We start from the raw sequence: 17,646 nt of genomic DNA, 5'->3' as shown, positions 1-17,646 counted from the left end.
TTTCTTGCGCTTCATTCTGTTGCTGAATTGTGGGATCAGTCAAGTCTCATTAAATCGACTCCAATCTAATCTAATAGAATACATGGCAATAGTACGTTGACACTGGATTTCAGGTATATTGTTGTCCAATATCAGATGACAGCCCAGTAAAGAAACACCTGACCGAGGTAAAACTCACCAGTGTCTGTAATGTTGTTTAATGTGTGGCCTAAAGGGGCAGGTGTCCTCTTTTACAGGTTTCTCACCCATGCTACAATAATAGACAGACAGTAAATGTTCTTTCCACCTCCTATTACTGTGTGATCAGTGACGCGGGTTGAAAGGTCGGACACACTTGATCCAGATCAAGTCTACCGGCTCTTCCCCTTCACTAACCCCGCCCCTCTGCCACACCTGTGTGCGTCAGAGCTGCACCTGAGCGCAGCTGACGCAGACCACGTACAACCGCGTTGGCCTTCGTCACAACTGCACGCGTCTTTACGATTCACTTGACATGTCAGAGCTCCTGGCTTACCTCCATGCCTCGGAGCTTGTGGCCCGGTTCCAGAAACGATGCGGACTCTCCCTCATCGAAGATGCGCATCACAGTCCTGGAGGGACGAGGTCTGCACCGGCTGGAACCCCCGTCCACGCACACACACTGCGTGGACAGCTGAAGAGAAGATCGGACCAGCAGGACCAGAACTCAAACTTTGAATACAAGCAAAATGGATTTATCGTGAGTGTAAGTGGATCACTGCACATAAAGGGTCCTCGCTACCCTTGTATTATACTTGACCTTTGTGCATTTTCTTACTTAGACTTGATCCACTGCTTTAAGGTGGACTATTTTATTTCAGTAACATCTGTCATTAATGTAAATTGGATCATACAATTCCTTTATCCAAATTTGGATGACGTAAATAAGCAGTGTGGATGAACCTAATTAATTTACTTACAAATAAATGGACTTCGACGTTATTTAAGCACTATGAAACCCTGCCTCTAACTTGCTTTTCTAGTTTGTCTAGCTCTCTCTCTAGTCAGTAGATCTAAAAGACACAATGACAGACTGAGGGGTGTTTACATTTTTTCTTCTCCCTTGGCTTGGACAAACTGTTTAGCCCATGAGCAAAGATAAGGAGATGCATGCAAGTTGCTGTTTTCTGAAAACGTTGAGATTCTGTGATTGAAAATCATATATGAGGTATTATTTGATTATTTCATTGTGGATCCCAGAGCCATATGAAGGCCCTGACATCATTGAGGCAGGTCATCCTGAAAAGACAGATCTGTGCTGAACTATGTCACTGACTTGTGCAGGATATTTAGCCAATAGTAATTAATGAAATTGAGCAATTTTTCAAATGTTGCATCATCTGCATATATACCACAATCACTTATATAAACATGCTGACATCTTGGACAAACATGCTCTTTCTGCTTAGTTTTCATTGGCGTTTTTCCTGCAGGGCCGCTGCAGACCTCAGTATGAGGTGAGGAACTGGCTCCTGCACATCCTCTTCCTGTTCTCAGCTGGCCTGGGCCATGAAATTTTCTACATCACCTGTCTGCCCTGCATACACTGGAACCTTGACCCTTTCCTCTGCCGACGTCTTGTCAACATGTGGACTGTAAGTCACATCAAGGCAGAATGTGTCCCTGTGTGTATGTTCATGTGTCAGACCACCTCGGCGTGCCTGTACATCAGCCGTCAGTCTGATGTCCGTCTGCTTCACAATGCTACCTCTCTTCCCATTGCTGCCTCGTCTCCCTCTTCACCTTTCAACCTTCTTTCACCCCCCACCCCCCCACCCTCTGACGACCTGTCTCTGACACCACCATGTCCACATATCCCCAGGCTTGAGGCCATAAGGGCCAGGCCCCTGACATGGTGAGAGGCCACACAGAGGGACACATAAGTGGAAAAAGGCTGCTTGGATCTCCCCTTAAGATTTTTTCCCGGCAGAATTCAACTAATTACAACAAGAGTTCCTGAAAGCATGTCAAACATGCAACCAGACGGAGTGACATTTTTAGAGACACAGACAAACCTTGCAGCTTCACTCCTGCAGAGTGTGTGACGGGCAGTGTGTTTTTGTGCCCTTTGTGTCCCCGTCCCTAGAGCTTGGTGGGTGCCCTGTGTCTGAACCCCTTGTTTGGCCCCTCAGGGAAAGAGATACCATTCTTCTGGCATCCTGACTGCAGCAGGCCCCTGTGTGAACTCCTTTCAAACACATAAACACCAACACACACACACTCACACATACAGACCCTATCTTGCCAACTAAACACCCTCATTCCCCTCCCTCTAGTTAGACATTACCAGCTTCACTCTGTGTTCTCCTCCCCCTAGTCTCCAGCAAAGTGTTTTATTGGCCTCATCAGCGCTCTGAGCTTTCTCTCTCCGGACCAACCATTTGGTCTGTCAGCCCTCGGGCTTCCTCACCCCACACTTCCAACTTCTAACAGCACCCTGCCATTGTGCTAGTGGAGTTATCTAAGGTTCATGGAGGGTTATGGACTCTCTCCGCTCTCTTCTGTCTCTGTCTCAAACAAAACTGGCGACTCCTGATGTGCACCCATGCAAATTAAGACTTCTATGCATGAGCAAACACTTTACAAGCCTGTGAATGACACGCTCACATATACACATGTACCCTTTGTGTCCTTCTCTACTCTTTTCAGCTTTACTTTTAGGGTGACTTTGGTCGACTTGGAAAACAAAGACTGTCATTAACCATATGGCCATGAATTAAATTGGCATGTCGAATGGTATTATGTAGTATTATGCAAATCATATACTGACAGTGGTGTTTAGAATATGAATCTGAGGTTGTTCTTTATATAATGACACAGAGGGCACATTATAATGTGCATTTTTGTACAAGGAAAGTGAGCATGTAGGGTCAGAAATACTGGTCAGCCATCTTAGATGAATATACCAGTGATTTAAGTAGAGTCATTCAGTGATCATCAGCACTTGGTAAGCCACTAGAGACGGAACCTTGACATCTGTTTGTATAATTTTATCTTAAAGAAATCTCTGGAGTTTTTACTGGTATGGTAACTATACTTTTTATACAAGAGTCAGTGTGATTGCACATGAGCATCACATACAGAATTAATTCCATTATACTCAGCTCGGTTTAGCAAATGTTGGTATAAGTCTGTTAAATGTGAGTTTTTTGCATTGTCATTATTCGGATGTTATCATGCCAACGTAGGCTTATAATGTTTTGCTAAATGTTCCTCATTGTCTAAATTTAGCCACACATGGTGGAAGAGTCTCTCCAAACCATTATTAAAGCAATATTAAAGTGCATGAAAATAGTCTAAACAAAGCATATGGGCAAACCACAGGCTATAAATTACGTTAAAGATTGTATTTGATGGCCCACTCAGCAAAACAGAAACTGTGTGGAACTCTGCAAAAGTAATATTCTAAAAAAGTACAAGTTTATGAAAGAACACTTGAGGGTTGTAAATCAACCAACAGGCCAGCGAAGTTAAAACGGGACCCAGAAGAAAAAGAGATTCTGCTGACTTATTAAAGTTATATCAGTAAGATGTAAATTTACTGTACTGTGGGATTTAGTTTAGTGGCTCTGTAGTCATTTTTATAGAGAAACTGCTCTGCTGAAATACATGTTAGTTAAAAGAAGAGACATCGCTGGGAAAATAGCCTCTGTTATCACACAATATGATATTCTTTTAAGTTTACACATTTTATCACTAAATCTGAAACTTAATATTTTGCAAAGATTAATTTTATACCACAGTGTATTTACTCCTGTGTAATTTGTAACACTGGGATAAAACAAACATCTGTGTGTGTTGTTCATACAAATGGTGAACAAACTGTGCAATAGCCCCCTTCCCTACATACACACACACCCACACACTCAGATATTGACAGATCAAAGTCCAAAGCCACAGTGGCCTCAATCAATAGGCTATACTTATTCACGAGACAGCAGACACATGCACACTTCAGCATCGCTGGTGCGTCTTCTTGACCTGCCTTTAACTCTTCTCTTAAAGTGACCAGACTGTCCCTGGGTCAGTCCTTTTGATGTGACTCATAAAAAGGCATTGATGAGAGGCTGGCGTGATGGCTTTAGTGGGGGCAGTTGAATGTAATGTTTGTGTTGATGGCGAGTTCAGGTGGTGGGCCGAGCAGGGGTATCATATCATGCCAGCTCTTGAACTGGGAGGCAGCTGCATTGTGTGGAGGCAGAGGGGGGAATGCGGTGAATGGTGCACACACAGTATGGTTTGTTGTATGCGTATACAGTCATGGTGAATGGATGGGATCAGATGGCTAAATAGCTTTTAGCTTTGTCTGTCCTCTGTTTATTGTCCCCATGATGCCAACTGTGTATGAGTGTACAGTGGAGGTAGATGCAAATATGGGAGTAATAAACTCTAAAGTCATGCGTGACCACAGTGACATTTGAGATGGAGGTAGAGACTGGAGGTAATTAACGTTGCTTAGCATAAAATATGGAAGCAGGAATGCGAAGGCTAGCCTGGATTTCCACCAGGACTACAACAATTATTTTCATCATCGATTACTGTCAGAAAGTTCTGAAAACATTTCCCAAAGCTCAAGATGATGTCCTGTTGTTTGGTCCACAAGGCAAAGATTTTCAGTTTACTTTCATGCGGAGGAGAATGTACGGAAACCAATGAGCAACTGTAATGATAATAATATTAATAATAATAATGGATTGGATTTCTATAGGACTTTTCTAGACACTCAAAGCACTTTTACATTAGTGACTCATTATTCATTCACTCTCACATTCCCCCTCTGGTGGTGGTAAACTACATTTGTATCCACAGCTGCCCAGGCTGACAGAAGCATGGCTGCCGTTTCGTGCCTTCAGCCCCTCCGACCACCACCAGACATTCATACGCATTCATACACCAGTGTGAGTGGCGCGAGAGGCAAGGAGGGTGAAGTGTCTTGCCCAAGGACACAACTGACTGACTAGGACAGAGTGGGATTCGAAATGCCAACCTTTTGGTTATTGGACTACCACCTTGCCACCTTTGTCAAAATAGTAATTGATTTGTTCTTATCAAATCCTTATCCATTAATTGATTATTTGCTGTAGCTTTACTTTTCCACTTAAAAATAACACAAAGACTTTTACCCTTACAAAAAATCACATGAATTTTACATGTACAAAAACCGAACCAAACTTGACTGTGTAAGACATGGGATTCCTTGTGAAACGATGTAAGAACATGTGATAATGCATATTATGTGGGATTCATGTGAGATTTACATGCGTTTCTCACATTACATTATGAATAAGTTCCAAACCCACATAGATTTCACGGTCAATTTATATTTTATCGAAGTAATAATAATATTCACAATTCTGGAGCTTACAAGCCATACCCATCTTTTGTTTAATCTATACATACACAGAAAAACAATTATACAAAAGTCTGAGAATACACTGAACCCAGCTGTTGCCAACCAATTATGGTAAGATACTTTCTGTAAATATGAGGTATTTAAGGTAATTTCTGCAGTTTTTCACTACTATACTTTAGAGCTATTTTGTTCTGTATGTGTCTGTCGGTGCGTATCCCAGTTTTGTAACCGTATGAGTATACATTTGAAAAAAACTAGTTTTACCAGAAGTTTCATGCTGTAACTCATGCATAAAATGCCTAAAAGGATAGTTTGTAAAAAGAAATGAAATATGGTTGTAGCTGTTTAGCAAATGTATCATTACTTCATAGAGTTTACAAAGCCTGGCTCTTATAACCTGGCCATGTGATACCTGAGCTTTATCTAAATGACAGTTGGCTTATTTTACATATGCAGAAACTCGTGCTCCTGTTTCCTGTCTGGCTAAGGTAGGTCAACCTTTTTTCAATTTTATTGATAGTTGTCAAAGTGGTATCAATGTCCTCTTCTACTTTCAGCAGAAAAACATATTTTCCATTTAAAAGAAATGTGAATGCCACACACAACATTTGAACAACAGTAGGCTGCTCTTCTGTCTTTGTAGCATCAATTACGGATAAAACCCTTTTCTGATTGAACCTGACAATTTCCCAAAAGGATTCATAAGGAAATGGTTTTGTGAGTGTGCTGTGGGAGGTCTTGGTGGTCTTGCAGAGACCCACAATTCCATCCAAAGTTCTCTGAACTTTTAGTTTCCAGGAAGGTTCCTTTAGAGTGTTTGTTGTCTGCGAAGTCAATAAAACAAACCGCAATATTCAAATGCTCATTCAGGTCTGGACACTTGGCCTCGTCTCCTGTCCATCTGTCAGATGTGTTCTCCTGTAACTCCACGGTGATGAGTCTACACAACTGAAAAACTGCATACACATCTACAGCTTTTTAAAAGTGGTGACTAACGTAAAATGCTGTGAGTACAGAGAAATCAGAAACAGCCAGTGTTGCAAGCCCTGCAAGTTCTTGAACTATCTAAAAGTACTACCCCCCAAGACAGGACTTTTCTAGGGTAAAATAAACTGAATTTAGACATTGGTCCTTGTGGTGAAAACAGACTGGGTTCCTACAGAAGTTGTTGGGCTAAAATCCTGTGGTGAGAAGACAGCTTTTTATTCCAGCGCAGTCCAGAACCTTTAAGATAAAACATACAACCAGGCCAGACCATAGGAGTCAGTGTCCGTAAGGCTCTTAGGGTTGAATGGAGAAAAAAAATCTCTGCAGCTGAGGGTCAAAATCACATTTTATTGCCTTGGTTTTTAAAATGACACGGTCGACCAGTCTAACATGGGTGTAAAGTACTGGTGTCCACATACTTTTGGCCAAAAAAGTGTGTTTTATGTTCACTTTGTTCTACATCTGCTACTTTCTCTCCCTCTCCGTGCCTCTTTGTCTCTGTTTCTGTACAAACAGCGGGTCAATAGATCTACTTTTATATCTCATTTGCCATGGTAACAAGTGATTCCTGATTACAGTGTCAGTAGAGATGGTAATAACAACCTCTCGATTCTCGCCCTTAAACACACACATTAGTGTCCTGCTCCCTCTCAGCACTGCCTCCCTGCTCCTCTCTAAGACAGCCCTTCATTAAATATACAAGGCAGAGCTTTAAATAAACCTGGAGCTCGAGCAGGCTGCCCCTCCGAGAACCGCTGGGGATCTCATGAAAGAGAATAGGCAGCACTTTTGGCAGGACGCATACACACACTCATACCTAAACCACACCACACACACACACACACCTTGCAGTGTGTCATTGTGTCAAGAGCCTTCTGTCTCACCCCATCGGCCGAAGACGCTGTGTCAGCAAATCTTCAATTCTCAGTTTCTTACAATAGATTTTGTTACTCTGTGACTGCAGTATCTGCATTTTATACCAGGGTGGGTCTCTGCTTCTGTACAGTTTTTTTTCTCCATCTTTCTTTTTTCTTTTTTTGTAGAGTGGGAACAGTGATTACTTATTCATGAGAAAGTGTGGTTAGCTTTAGAGTACAGCCTAATCAGGATTTTACTTCCTCTTCTCATTATTTTATCATCATCTTCATCCATCTCTAATTTCTGCTTTTGTGGCTAGCACACTGTAGTACTTCTATGTGTCCCTTTTTGATCTACTGAACATTAGGATGTCAAAAGTGGCTCTTCTCTTCTATTGTACTAACACATACACAGATCAGTCATAACAGTATGATTACTGATGGGTGAAGAGATGATCATTTTGAGTGTTCCATTCCAACAGCACCCATCAGCATGTGGGATGTATTGAGCAATCAGGTCAGTATTTTTCCTATACACTGAGATGTTGGAAGCAGGTGAATCCACAAATCTAAGTAACTTTGACGGCCGAATTGTGATGACTTGACGACTGAAACTCTTTTTTGGGTCTGCAGGAGTTAGTACCGTACCAAACATGGTCTACAGAAGGACAACTGGATTTCAATCTAGTCATGCATCCATGGGAACGTAATATTTTTACCACCTGTGCAACATTATGTAGGTCCACCTTTTTCTCCAGATTGTTGAAGTCCTTTAAGTTGCAAAGTGAGGTCTCCATGGATCTGACTCATTTGTGTAGCACTGTTCAATTGGATTGAGATGTGGTTGTCCTTCATTTGACCAGTTTAGGTAAGTAATAATCAATACAGACTAGGGATACCCAACAAGATCTGCAGTTTCGGAGATGTTCTGACCCAATCATTTAGCCATGACAGTTTGACCCTTGTCAAAGTTGTTTAGGTCCTTACACTTGCCCATTTTGCTGCTTCCAATACATCAGCTTCACATACTGCCTAATACAAGGGGGCTTCAAAAAAGTCTGTGGAAAAAGAACATAGCTTTAACATGGTTAAAATCACATGGCCTCAGTTTTACACCGATGGACTTAAAGATTGGTATCAACACTTGCAGAAGTGTATTGACCTAGAAGGAGCATATGTTGAAAAATAAACATCATAACCTAAACTGTTTTTTCTAGTTGTCCTTTTTCCACAAAGTTTTTGAAACCCCCTGGTATAACCCACCCACCCACAGACATATGCCATTGTACTAAAATACACAACACCATTGCCACTTCACCTGTTGATGGTTATAATGTTGCTATTGTCATCGTATGTGTTGAATTTTGTTTTAAGCGACATGTGTCCTCTCCCCTCTTTCAGATGGTCATGTACATTGGTCAGGTGATGAAGGATGTGCTGAAGTTGCCTCGCCCTCTTTCGCCACCAGTTGTCAAGCTGGAGAAACGTGTTGATGCAGAATACGGGCTACCCTCCACTCATGCTATGGCTGCTATTGCCATTTCATTCACATTTTTACTAAGCGCCCCCTCCAGGATACAGGTTAGGAAAAAACACCTATTCTGTACATAATCAAAACTATTGTACTTCTTTTATTAAGGAGGCATTTACATACACTATGTTGCCAAAAGTATTTGCTCACTTGCCTTGACTCGCATATGAATTTAAGTGACATCCCATTCCTAGTCTATGGGGTTCAGTATGATGTCGGTCCACCCTTTGCAGATATAACAGTTTCAACTCTTCTGGGAAGGCTGTCCACAAGGTTTAGGAGTGTGTTCATGGGAATTTTTGACCATTCTTCCAGAAGCGCATTTGTGAGGTCACACACTGATGTTGGACAGAAGGCCTGGCTCTCAGTCTCCGCTCTAATTCATCCAAAGGTGTTCTGTGGGGTTGAGGTCAGGACTCTGTGCAGGCCAGTCCAGTTCATCCACACCAGACTCTGTCATCCATGTCTTTATGGACCTTGCTTTGTGCACTGGTGCACAGTCATGTTGGAAGAGGAAGGGGCCAGCTCCAAACTGTTCCCACAAAGTTGGGAGCATAGAATTGTCCAAAATGTCTTGGTATGCTGAAGCATTCACAGTTCCTTTCACTGGAACTAAGGGGCCAAGCCCAGCTCCTGAAAAACAACCCCACACCATAATCCCCCCTCCACCAAACTTTACACTTGGCACAATGTGGTCCGACAAGTATCGTTCTCCTGGCAACCACCAAACCCAGACCCGTCCATCAGATTGCCAGATGGAGAAGCGCGATTGGTCACTCCAGAGAAGGCGCCTCCACTGCTCTAGAGTCCAGTGGCAGCGTGCTTCACACCACTGCATCTGGCGCTTTGCATTGCACTTGGTGATGTATGGCTTGGATGCAGCTGTTCGGTCATGGAAACCCATTCCATGAAGCTCTCTGCACACTGTTCTTGAGCTAATCTGAAGACCACATGAAGTTTGGAGGTCTGTAGCGATTGACTCTGCAGAAAGTTGGCGACCTCTTCGCACTATGCGCCTCAGCATCCGCTGACCCCGCTCCGTCAGTTTACGTGGCCTACCCCTTCACCCCTTCGTAGCTGAGTTGCTGTCGTTCCCAAACACTTCCACTGTCTTATAATACAGTTGACAGTTGACTGTGGAATATTTAGAAGCGAGGAAATTTCACGACTGGATTTGTTGCACAGGTGGCATCCTATCACAGTTCCACGCTGGAATTCACTGTGCTCCTGAGAGCGACCCATTCTTTCACAAATGTTTGTAAAAGAAGTCTGCATGCCTAGGTGCTTGATTTTATACACCTGTGGCCATGGAAGTGATTGGAACACCTGATTCTGATTATTTGGATGGGTGAGCCAATACTTTTGGCAATACAGTGTATGTTTTGGTAGCTTATCATCAATATATGGAGGGGTCATACAACTCATTGGATGCTTTAGGAGCAAGTCTGTGGATAAGGAAAGGATCCACACTGAGAAAAGAGATACATTGCTGAACCAGTGCAGAGTTAAAACAACTCCAGAACACTGAGCCACTAGCTATTTCTCTAACACATGAAACTAAAAACTCTTATTGCAAAATCAACTTTGTCATGGTTTTGTTCAATAATAATCAGACCGGATGGAGTAGACTGCCTACATAGATCTATCTAGTAACAACTGTATTAAGTGGGAACACAAGTTTAGTGTTGTTTTTATCATTTTTATCATTTTATCTTCATTGCCTTCTATGTGTCTGTATTCTCCTGCATGTTCGTTTATAAAGAATACCAGTGAGTTCAGGCAGTCTCAGTTAATTATTCATTTACAAAGTCGCAATTGATAAGTTGTACAGAGCTCTGGGTCTCTTTATTTCCCTGACAACAATATACTTTGCCAGTTCGTAAAGTCTGACTCACTATTCTTTTCCTCACCCAGTATTTTATAGTAGACAATGATTATCTAGAAATCTAGGTTGATCTCATCTTCTCATTGGTTCCTTGGATAAGTGTTTCCATTCAGTGGGTTGGGTTTTCTCCAGCGGCTTCACATTGCTCCTTGAGACTCTGCCATGTAACCTGTTTTGATGACAGTTAAGATATACACATCCTAGTTCCTCTTATCTAAGCAACACATTTCATAACTTTGAAAAACCGCTCTCGTACTAGGTGGGTTGTGTCACAAAAAAATGTACTGATATGACCTGACTCTAAGGTCAAGCAGATGTTTGACCCTATACTGACCATGTTTATATCTTATCTCCTATGGTTTATGATCCTATGTGGGTATGTATATTCAAAAGTGTAGCTAAGGTAAAACCCAAGTCCTATCTTCATAAATGTGGCAGTTTAGTATGTTGACTAAGATGTGCTATCACAAGAACTTTACCACTCACTATTGAAACAAAGACATGATCTTAAAACATTAACAACTACTAACTAATGTGATTAAACATAAGACTTTAACTATCTAAATTAAAATAATATGAAGTATATTTTATGATGATTACATTTTGATTAAATGTTAATTAAATGTTGATTAAATATTGATTAATTCTAACACTTGCTTATATACCATTTAGCCCAAAGCATTGTGCCTAATAATAGCCTCACAAAAATGCTAGCACGCAACAAATCTCAGTCTTGTCAGTGTCATATTTTTGCTCAGATTTTAACATTAATTTGCACTGCTATGAAAAAACAGAAAACATTGCTTTTAGTAACTGTAAATGATGTATTTCGGGCTGGCTCATTAGCACAAGAGGAATAAGGCCTTTTTTGCCTTTGCCTAAGTAGATGTTGAAATGTAATTCTGACACCGGATGCATCATTAGCAGTGCTTTAAAAATGCATTACATTTGGCAGATTGCTTCAGGTTAGCAGAATACCAGACTGTGCTTAATTAGTCGAGCCAAATGAGAGGCTTTTCTCAAACCAAAGTGTAAACTATGGATGGCAGCTTGCTTACTTCAATGTGTCGGAGGCAGCGGTGCAATGTAAGTGCATTTATATGTTGTTGTACATCTGAGCAAATTTGATGTACTTTACATGACTTTTTCCCTTTTCTACTACATTTTGCTGTGCTACATTGTGTCTTACTTCCTGGATTTACTACATAACATTTAGTTTCTAGTTAATCCCAGATTGATATTCCATCCACCCATCCATTCTCTGAATCTCTTAGTCCTCCACATTGATATCATTAATATTAAATTAAAAGTAACAATTAAATCATGTTGTTACCTCCACTACAGACGGTGGAGGTTATGTTTTCATTGGGGTTTGTTTGTCTGTTAACAAGATAACTCAAATATTTATGGGCAGAATTTGATGAAATTTTCAGGAAATGTTGATACTGGCACAAGGAACAAATGATTACATTTTGGTGGATTTCGGGTTGGATTTTTTGTTTGTCTGTCTGTCTGTTGGCAAGATAACTCAAAACATTATGGAAGGATTTTGATGAAATTTTCAGGAAATGTTGATACTGTCACAAGGAACAAATGATGATGGTGATCGGGTGGGGGGAGGAGAGATTGATCTGTCTTGGCAGAGGGCTGCACTCTCCGAGTGCTTTTCTAGTATTATTATAAGTTTATCTACTCAGCAATATGGTGATTACAATGTGTCCCACTATTACCAGCTGCGACAGTGAAGACAAATGGACTGATACATTAAGTATACAGGGTGGGGAAGCAAAATTTACAATATTTTGAGGCAGGAATTGAAAGACAGTGTATGACCAATTAGTTTATTGAAAGTCATGAGAATTTATTTGCCACAAGAAAATTGACATAATAGAAAATGTTTTTATTCTATGTGTCCTCCTTCTTTCTCAATAACTGCCTTCACACGCTTCCTGAAACTTGCGCAAGTGTTCCTCAAATATTCAGGTGACAACTTCTCCCATTCTTCTTTAATAGTATCTTCCAGACTTTCTCGTAATAGTTTTGCTCATAATCATTCTCTTCTTTCCATTATAAACAGTCTTTATGGACACTCCAACTATTTTTGAAATCTCCTTTGGTGTGACGAGTGCATTCAGCAAATCACACACCCTTTGACGTTTACTTTCCTGATTACTCATATGGGCAAAAGTTTCAGAAAAGGTATGGATAATAGTGTTAGGTATGATTATGACATCAATATATGTTTGGTTTCAAAACAATTGACGTAGTGCCTGCTGAGAAAAAACAACTAAATGTTCATTGTAAATTTTGCTTCCCCACCCTGTACATTAAGTGTAATATAGTCATTTATTAGTTATCAATACTTGTTGATTTTAATTGTTTTCATTTTTAACTCTTATTTGTTTTTACAATTAAAAGTAAAGATTACATTATTTTAGCACTGTATAACTATGAGAACTTTCGTAGTTGTTGTACTTGCCATGTCTTTTTTCATGTTTTACTCCTTTGTGCCTTATGCTCTTTATGTTATCAGATTTTATTTTGTGTTCCTTGACGCCATTGAAAATAAAGGTTGCCTTTTATGTTTTTTGACAGTTTAAATAAGTTAATGATGATGATTATGACTTTAGTACTTGAAGCATATTTTTATGAAAATACTTCAGTGACACTTTTACTGTTATTTAGAGGAAAAGAGGGGAGTGGCAATGCTGTCCATCACAAATTCTTGACTGAGCTGTTGGACAATGGGCAGGGAGGGGCGGGGCCAGCAGTCACCATCAGTCACCATCAGCCACACCCGTCGAGCTGCTATTTGGTCTTCTGATGGACTCAGCTGAGTCAATGACTGTCAGTCCACATCTCCACCTCCCTCCTCCTCCTCCTGCTCCTGTTCCAGAGTCTTCTCCTCTTTATCTCTCCCACTTGACTGCAGAGTCAATAAAACTCTCAGTGGCTCAATCCGAGGCTGTCTTAATCAAGTAGTGTGTTTTAATGAAAACCTGAGTGAAAGCTCAATACTTCATTCAGTAGTTTATGACCTCCACATCTGTCAAGCTGATTTGTGGTCACATCATTTCAGCTATCTCGCAGTCATATTTCCTAGTACTGTCAACTTTAGAGAATCATCTCAACCACCCGAGTGACTCATGTACAGTACAGCACTTAACTGTGCCATGAAATTCCTTCCCCTAAAAGAAAGAACACACATAGCTATAGTTAAGTTGTGGGCTGATGCAGAGGGTCCTGAATAGCCACAAGGCCCCAGGGCAACTCACATGGTTCCCGGAGCAGGTCGGAGGTCACGACAGTCAATCACATAGTGACCCCCTCCTGTCCCTGGCATCCTTTGTGGCCATTCAAAAAAAACCTCTCTTCATGAACTACCAGTGAATAGGCTTCCAGCTGCAAAAGACAGGAAAAGACACAGGAAAAAAGGGGAGAGAGGAGGAGAGGGGGCACAGGAGGGGAGGGTGGAGGAGGTGAATGAATACACAAGGCCTCTCTTCTCACTGTTATTGAAATAGAGGGGGGGACAAAACCTGCCGGCATAGGTAAAGGAAGGAGGGAACAAGGGGATGGAGAGACAGCAGAGGAATAAAAGAGCAGTGACTTGATGACAGGTGGTATGTCAACCTGGCAGAATGGATGAGTGGCAGAAAGAGGAGTTACATGTCGCCATTAAGATGATTGATGAATGAATGATATGATTAAAAACTAACAAGAAAAGGGGGAGGAAGAAGGGTGAGCTGAGAAGGGTTTAGGAAGGTTACACAACATTCTACGTACAGATTTCATCTTTTATCCCTCCATCAAGGAGTCGTGTGTGACAGTGTGTATGTGAGGTATTTGTATATCAGTTGCTGTCATCATTTGTGATAAGTTGCATGTTTTTGTCCTTCAGTTCCAGTTCGAGGTGGGTCTGCTGATTGCTGTGACACTATCGTCCTTGGTGTGTCTGAGCCGTCTCTACACTGGCATGCACTCAGTTTTGGTGAGTTTGTCCTTTCCCCCTTCTCTCTCACTCACACGCACACACACACACACACACACACTCACGACAGCATAAAACATTCAGGCTCATCGCAGGATTCATTATTCATATCTGTGTCTGGTTAAACTGTCCTGATGAAGCTTTGATCCAACACTCTTTTTTTTAGCTGGGACTTCATTATGCCTTGAATTCATCTGATATCATTAATGTTATGAAAATTAAGCAGCCCCATGAGTGAAGTGCTTGTAAAGCAACAGTGGAAGAAGTAATAGTCACAGCAATGTAAAGTCACCTTAATACATGAAAGATCCTGCATTAGAAGTCCTACATAAGTAAAAGTCCTCAAGTGTAAAAGAAGTTAAAGTACTGAAGTAAAATTATTTTTCCATCTCACTGATATATTACTCTCTACAACATCATTAGATAATTAATGAAGTATCATTGTTTTAAGTAACGTCTTACATTTATTTCTGCTGGAGGTGGAGTTTGGTTGTCATTAGATCCAGTTTGTTTGTTTTTTTACACAGGGACACCAAATGAATATAGGGGCTCATGGGAATGGATTGAAGTCACTGAAATAAAAACATTTTGGTGTTGCTGTTAACACCTTGCAGACATCTGCAATGTGACAGTCCTTTTCACAAGACATCAAAAGCTAAAACAGTTAGCAAGCACTCTTTAAGTCTTAAATAATATATTGTATGATGTGTTATCCATTGTGTAAAATGGATCTTTAAAATAACTGAGGGCAAAAGTCGTAGACAAGACATAGAAAAGAGTGAACTGTACATTGGCAATAGCATATAAAATAATAAAATAGAAATAGTCAAGTTACATATCTTGAATTTTTACTTACATTAGCTGTTGAAATACTTTTACTCTGTAAATATACACCGCCCAATCACAAAAAAGTGACACAATATTTTGTCAGATCACCTTTAGCTTTGATTACAGGACATGCTGTATGCACAGTGGCATATTGATACAGTTGTTATGCCATATCACAATAAATGACACATTTATTTCCATCCAGAGTTGCATGAAGTTTTAGCCAAGATCTTGTATTGATCACAGGAGAGTCAGACAACTTCTTCATCACATCCCAAACATTGTCAACCGGGTTCAGGTCTGGACTCAGTGGCGGCTAATCCATGTGTAAATGATGTCTCCTTCTCCATCGTCTTAGACAGTGTGAGCTTGATGAATCCTGGTGTTGTCATCTTTGAATATAACTGGGCCTAATGTGACTGAACCTAGACCTGACCAGCTGAAGCAACCCCAGCTCATAACACTCACAGACTTGTACTGTAGGCACTAGGCATGATGGGTAATCACTTCACCTGACTCTTTTCTCACCCTGATGCACACTGGAACAGAGTCAATCTAGACCCATCAGACCACATGACCTTTTGTCCACTGACACAGTCCAATCTTTATGATCTCTATCAAACTGATGGTTGTTTAAGACATGAGAAGCTACTCACTGCAACAGCTAAAAGGTTAAAGTACTTGTTGAACCTGAAACGTATGAATCACAGCAGTAATTATCAAATGGAAGGATCTGAACCATTTTACAAGTGCTGTGGGTGTCTAGAAAGGCACTATATAAATCCAATTCATTATTATTATTTACTTAGTTAATTCCAGGTAATTTTTTTGGAAAAGCAAAGTGAATTCAAGGCAGCATATAATTCTTTTCAAGTTTCTACTGATCTACTTAAATCTTGCTACTCTTATGTTTTCAGGATGTGATCTGCGGCACCTTGATCTCAGCCATCCTGCTGTTCGTCACCTACCCATACTGGGAGACATTTGATCACTTTCAGCTCACCAGCAGCATCTCACCAATTGTTGCAGTTGTACTGACCCTCTTCCTAAGCTATACATACCCAGAACTGGACCATTATAGCACCACACGGGGGGACACTACCACTATCCTAGGGGCTGGTGCAGGATGCTCTGTAGGATACTGGGTGAATGTGAAGCTGGGGCAGACTTTTGAGCCTCAAGGGCCCTTTCCCATTCCTCTACCCCCACTGACTGCCAACGCACTGGCACGAAGCACCGCCCGCTTCCTAGTAGGAGCAACAGTATTAGTTGCAACTAGGCAGGTGGTAAAAACTGTGAGCCTTCACATGTTGTATTCATGGTACAGCGTGCCAGACAATGACAAAAATGCCAGGAGGAGGAGAGAGATTGAAGTGCCTTACAAATTTGCCACATATATAGCTGTTGGACTGGTCAATTCAATATTGGTCAATAGACTCTTTATTTTTATGGGGCTACTATGACCTGATAACAGGACTGACCCCAAAATGAAATAAAGTTGGATACAAAGTAAGCAAAACTTGAAATTGCAGACGTTTACCTCATATTTATTTTAATGTATCAACTTATCTATTTTTGCACTAAAACATCATCATATGCAGTAAGTATATGAAAGAATGCCCTAGGAATGATTCACAAGTGTTTGTGACTGACCTGTACCAACTGAAACCAAATAAAATATTTTGAGCCAATAGGTTGTTTTTGTTTTTTTACTAACTTGGCTTAATTATTTGAATTATGCTGTAGTCTATATGGCAGCAGTTTCTTACTGCAGAGTTGCATATTTTAGAGCACAAAAATGTCAAACAATTCAGTGCTGAAATTCCCTTTTTTTAACCACACAGTAAAAACCAAACCTATTGTTCATACCAGTCTCATCAAAACCAGTTTAACTGAAATGTACTTTACATCCTTTATGCTTTTAATCATCACAGGTAAATGAGTGTGCAGGTTGGAATAGGCCATTTGCTCCACTGTTATCGTCATATGCTCACAACCAGTACTGGAGCACTGAATGGGTTAAACCTTCTTTTGCTACATTTGGGTTTGAAGGAATGCCGGAGCACCTGTCAGGCTTCATTTGCAAGAAAGCTTTTTATCGGCACAGCTCACTTTCGTATGGGAGCCTACAAGCTGCAAGAATTTCTCTTTGAATTGAAAGTAGAGGAAAGAGCTTAGCATCAGCTGAGAAGTGAA

At 40.8% G+C, this 17,646-nt stretch overlaps 1 protein-coding gene across 1 annotated transcript; it reads left to right on the top strand.

Annotated features, from left to right (window-relative positions):
* The first annotated feature begins 418 nt into the window (after positions 1-418).
* On the top strand, positions 419-17,641 carry sgpp2 (sphingosine-1-phosphate phosphatase 2). The gene is made up of 5 exons (XM_030152933.1): positions 419-724; positions 1,452-1,613; positions 8,617-8,796; positions 14,533-14,622; positions 16,368-17,641. The coding sequence occupies exons 1-5, from the start codon at positions 494-496 to the stop codon at positions 16,911-16,913; spliced, it is 1,209 nt and encodes a 402-aa protein (XP_030008793.1). The 5' UTR covers positions 419-493; the 3' UTR covers positions 16,914-17,641.
* The last annotated feature ends 5 nt before the right edge of the window (positions 17,642-17,646 follow it).

This window comes from Sphaeramia orbicularis, chromosome 13, assembly GCF_902148855.1.
Source record: "Sphaeramia orbicularis chromosome 13, fSphaOr1.1, whole genome shotgun sequence".
NCBI lineage: Eukaryota > Metazoa > Chordata > Actinopteri > Kurtiformes > Apogonidae > Sphaeramia > Sphaeramia orbicularis.
Note: the sequence above shows the minus strand (reverse complement) of the source record. Positions and strands in the feature narration are given on the sequence as shown.

What these genes read in the sequence shown, in the direction of transcription:
- sgpp2 (XM_030152933.1), top strand. Translation starts at nt 494, where the DNA reads ATGTCAGAGCTCCTGGCTTACCTCCATGCCTCGGAGCTTGTGGCCCGG. An exon ending in GTCTTGTCAACATGTGGACT is followed by an intron (nt 1,614 to 8,616) that starts GTAAGTCACATC and finishes CCCCTCTTTCAG; the next exon opens with ATGGTCATGTACATTGGTCA. An exon ending in GCGCCCCCTCCAGGATACAG is followed by an intron (nt 8,797 to 14,532) that starts GTTAGGAAAAAA and finishes TTTGTCCTTCAG; the next exon opens with TTCCAGTTCGAGGTGGGTCT.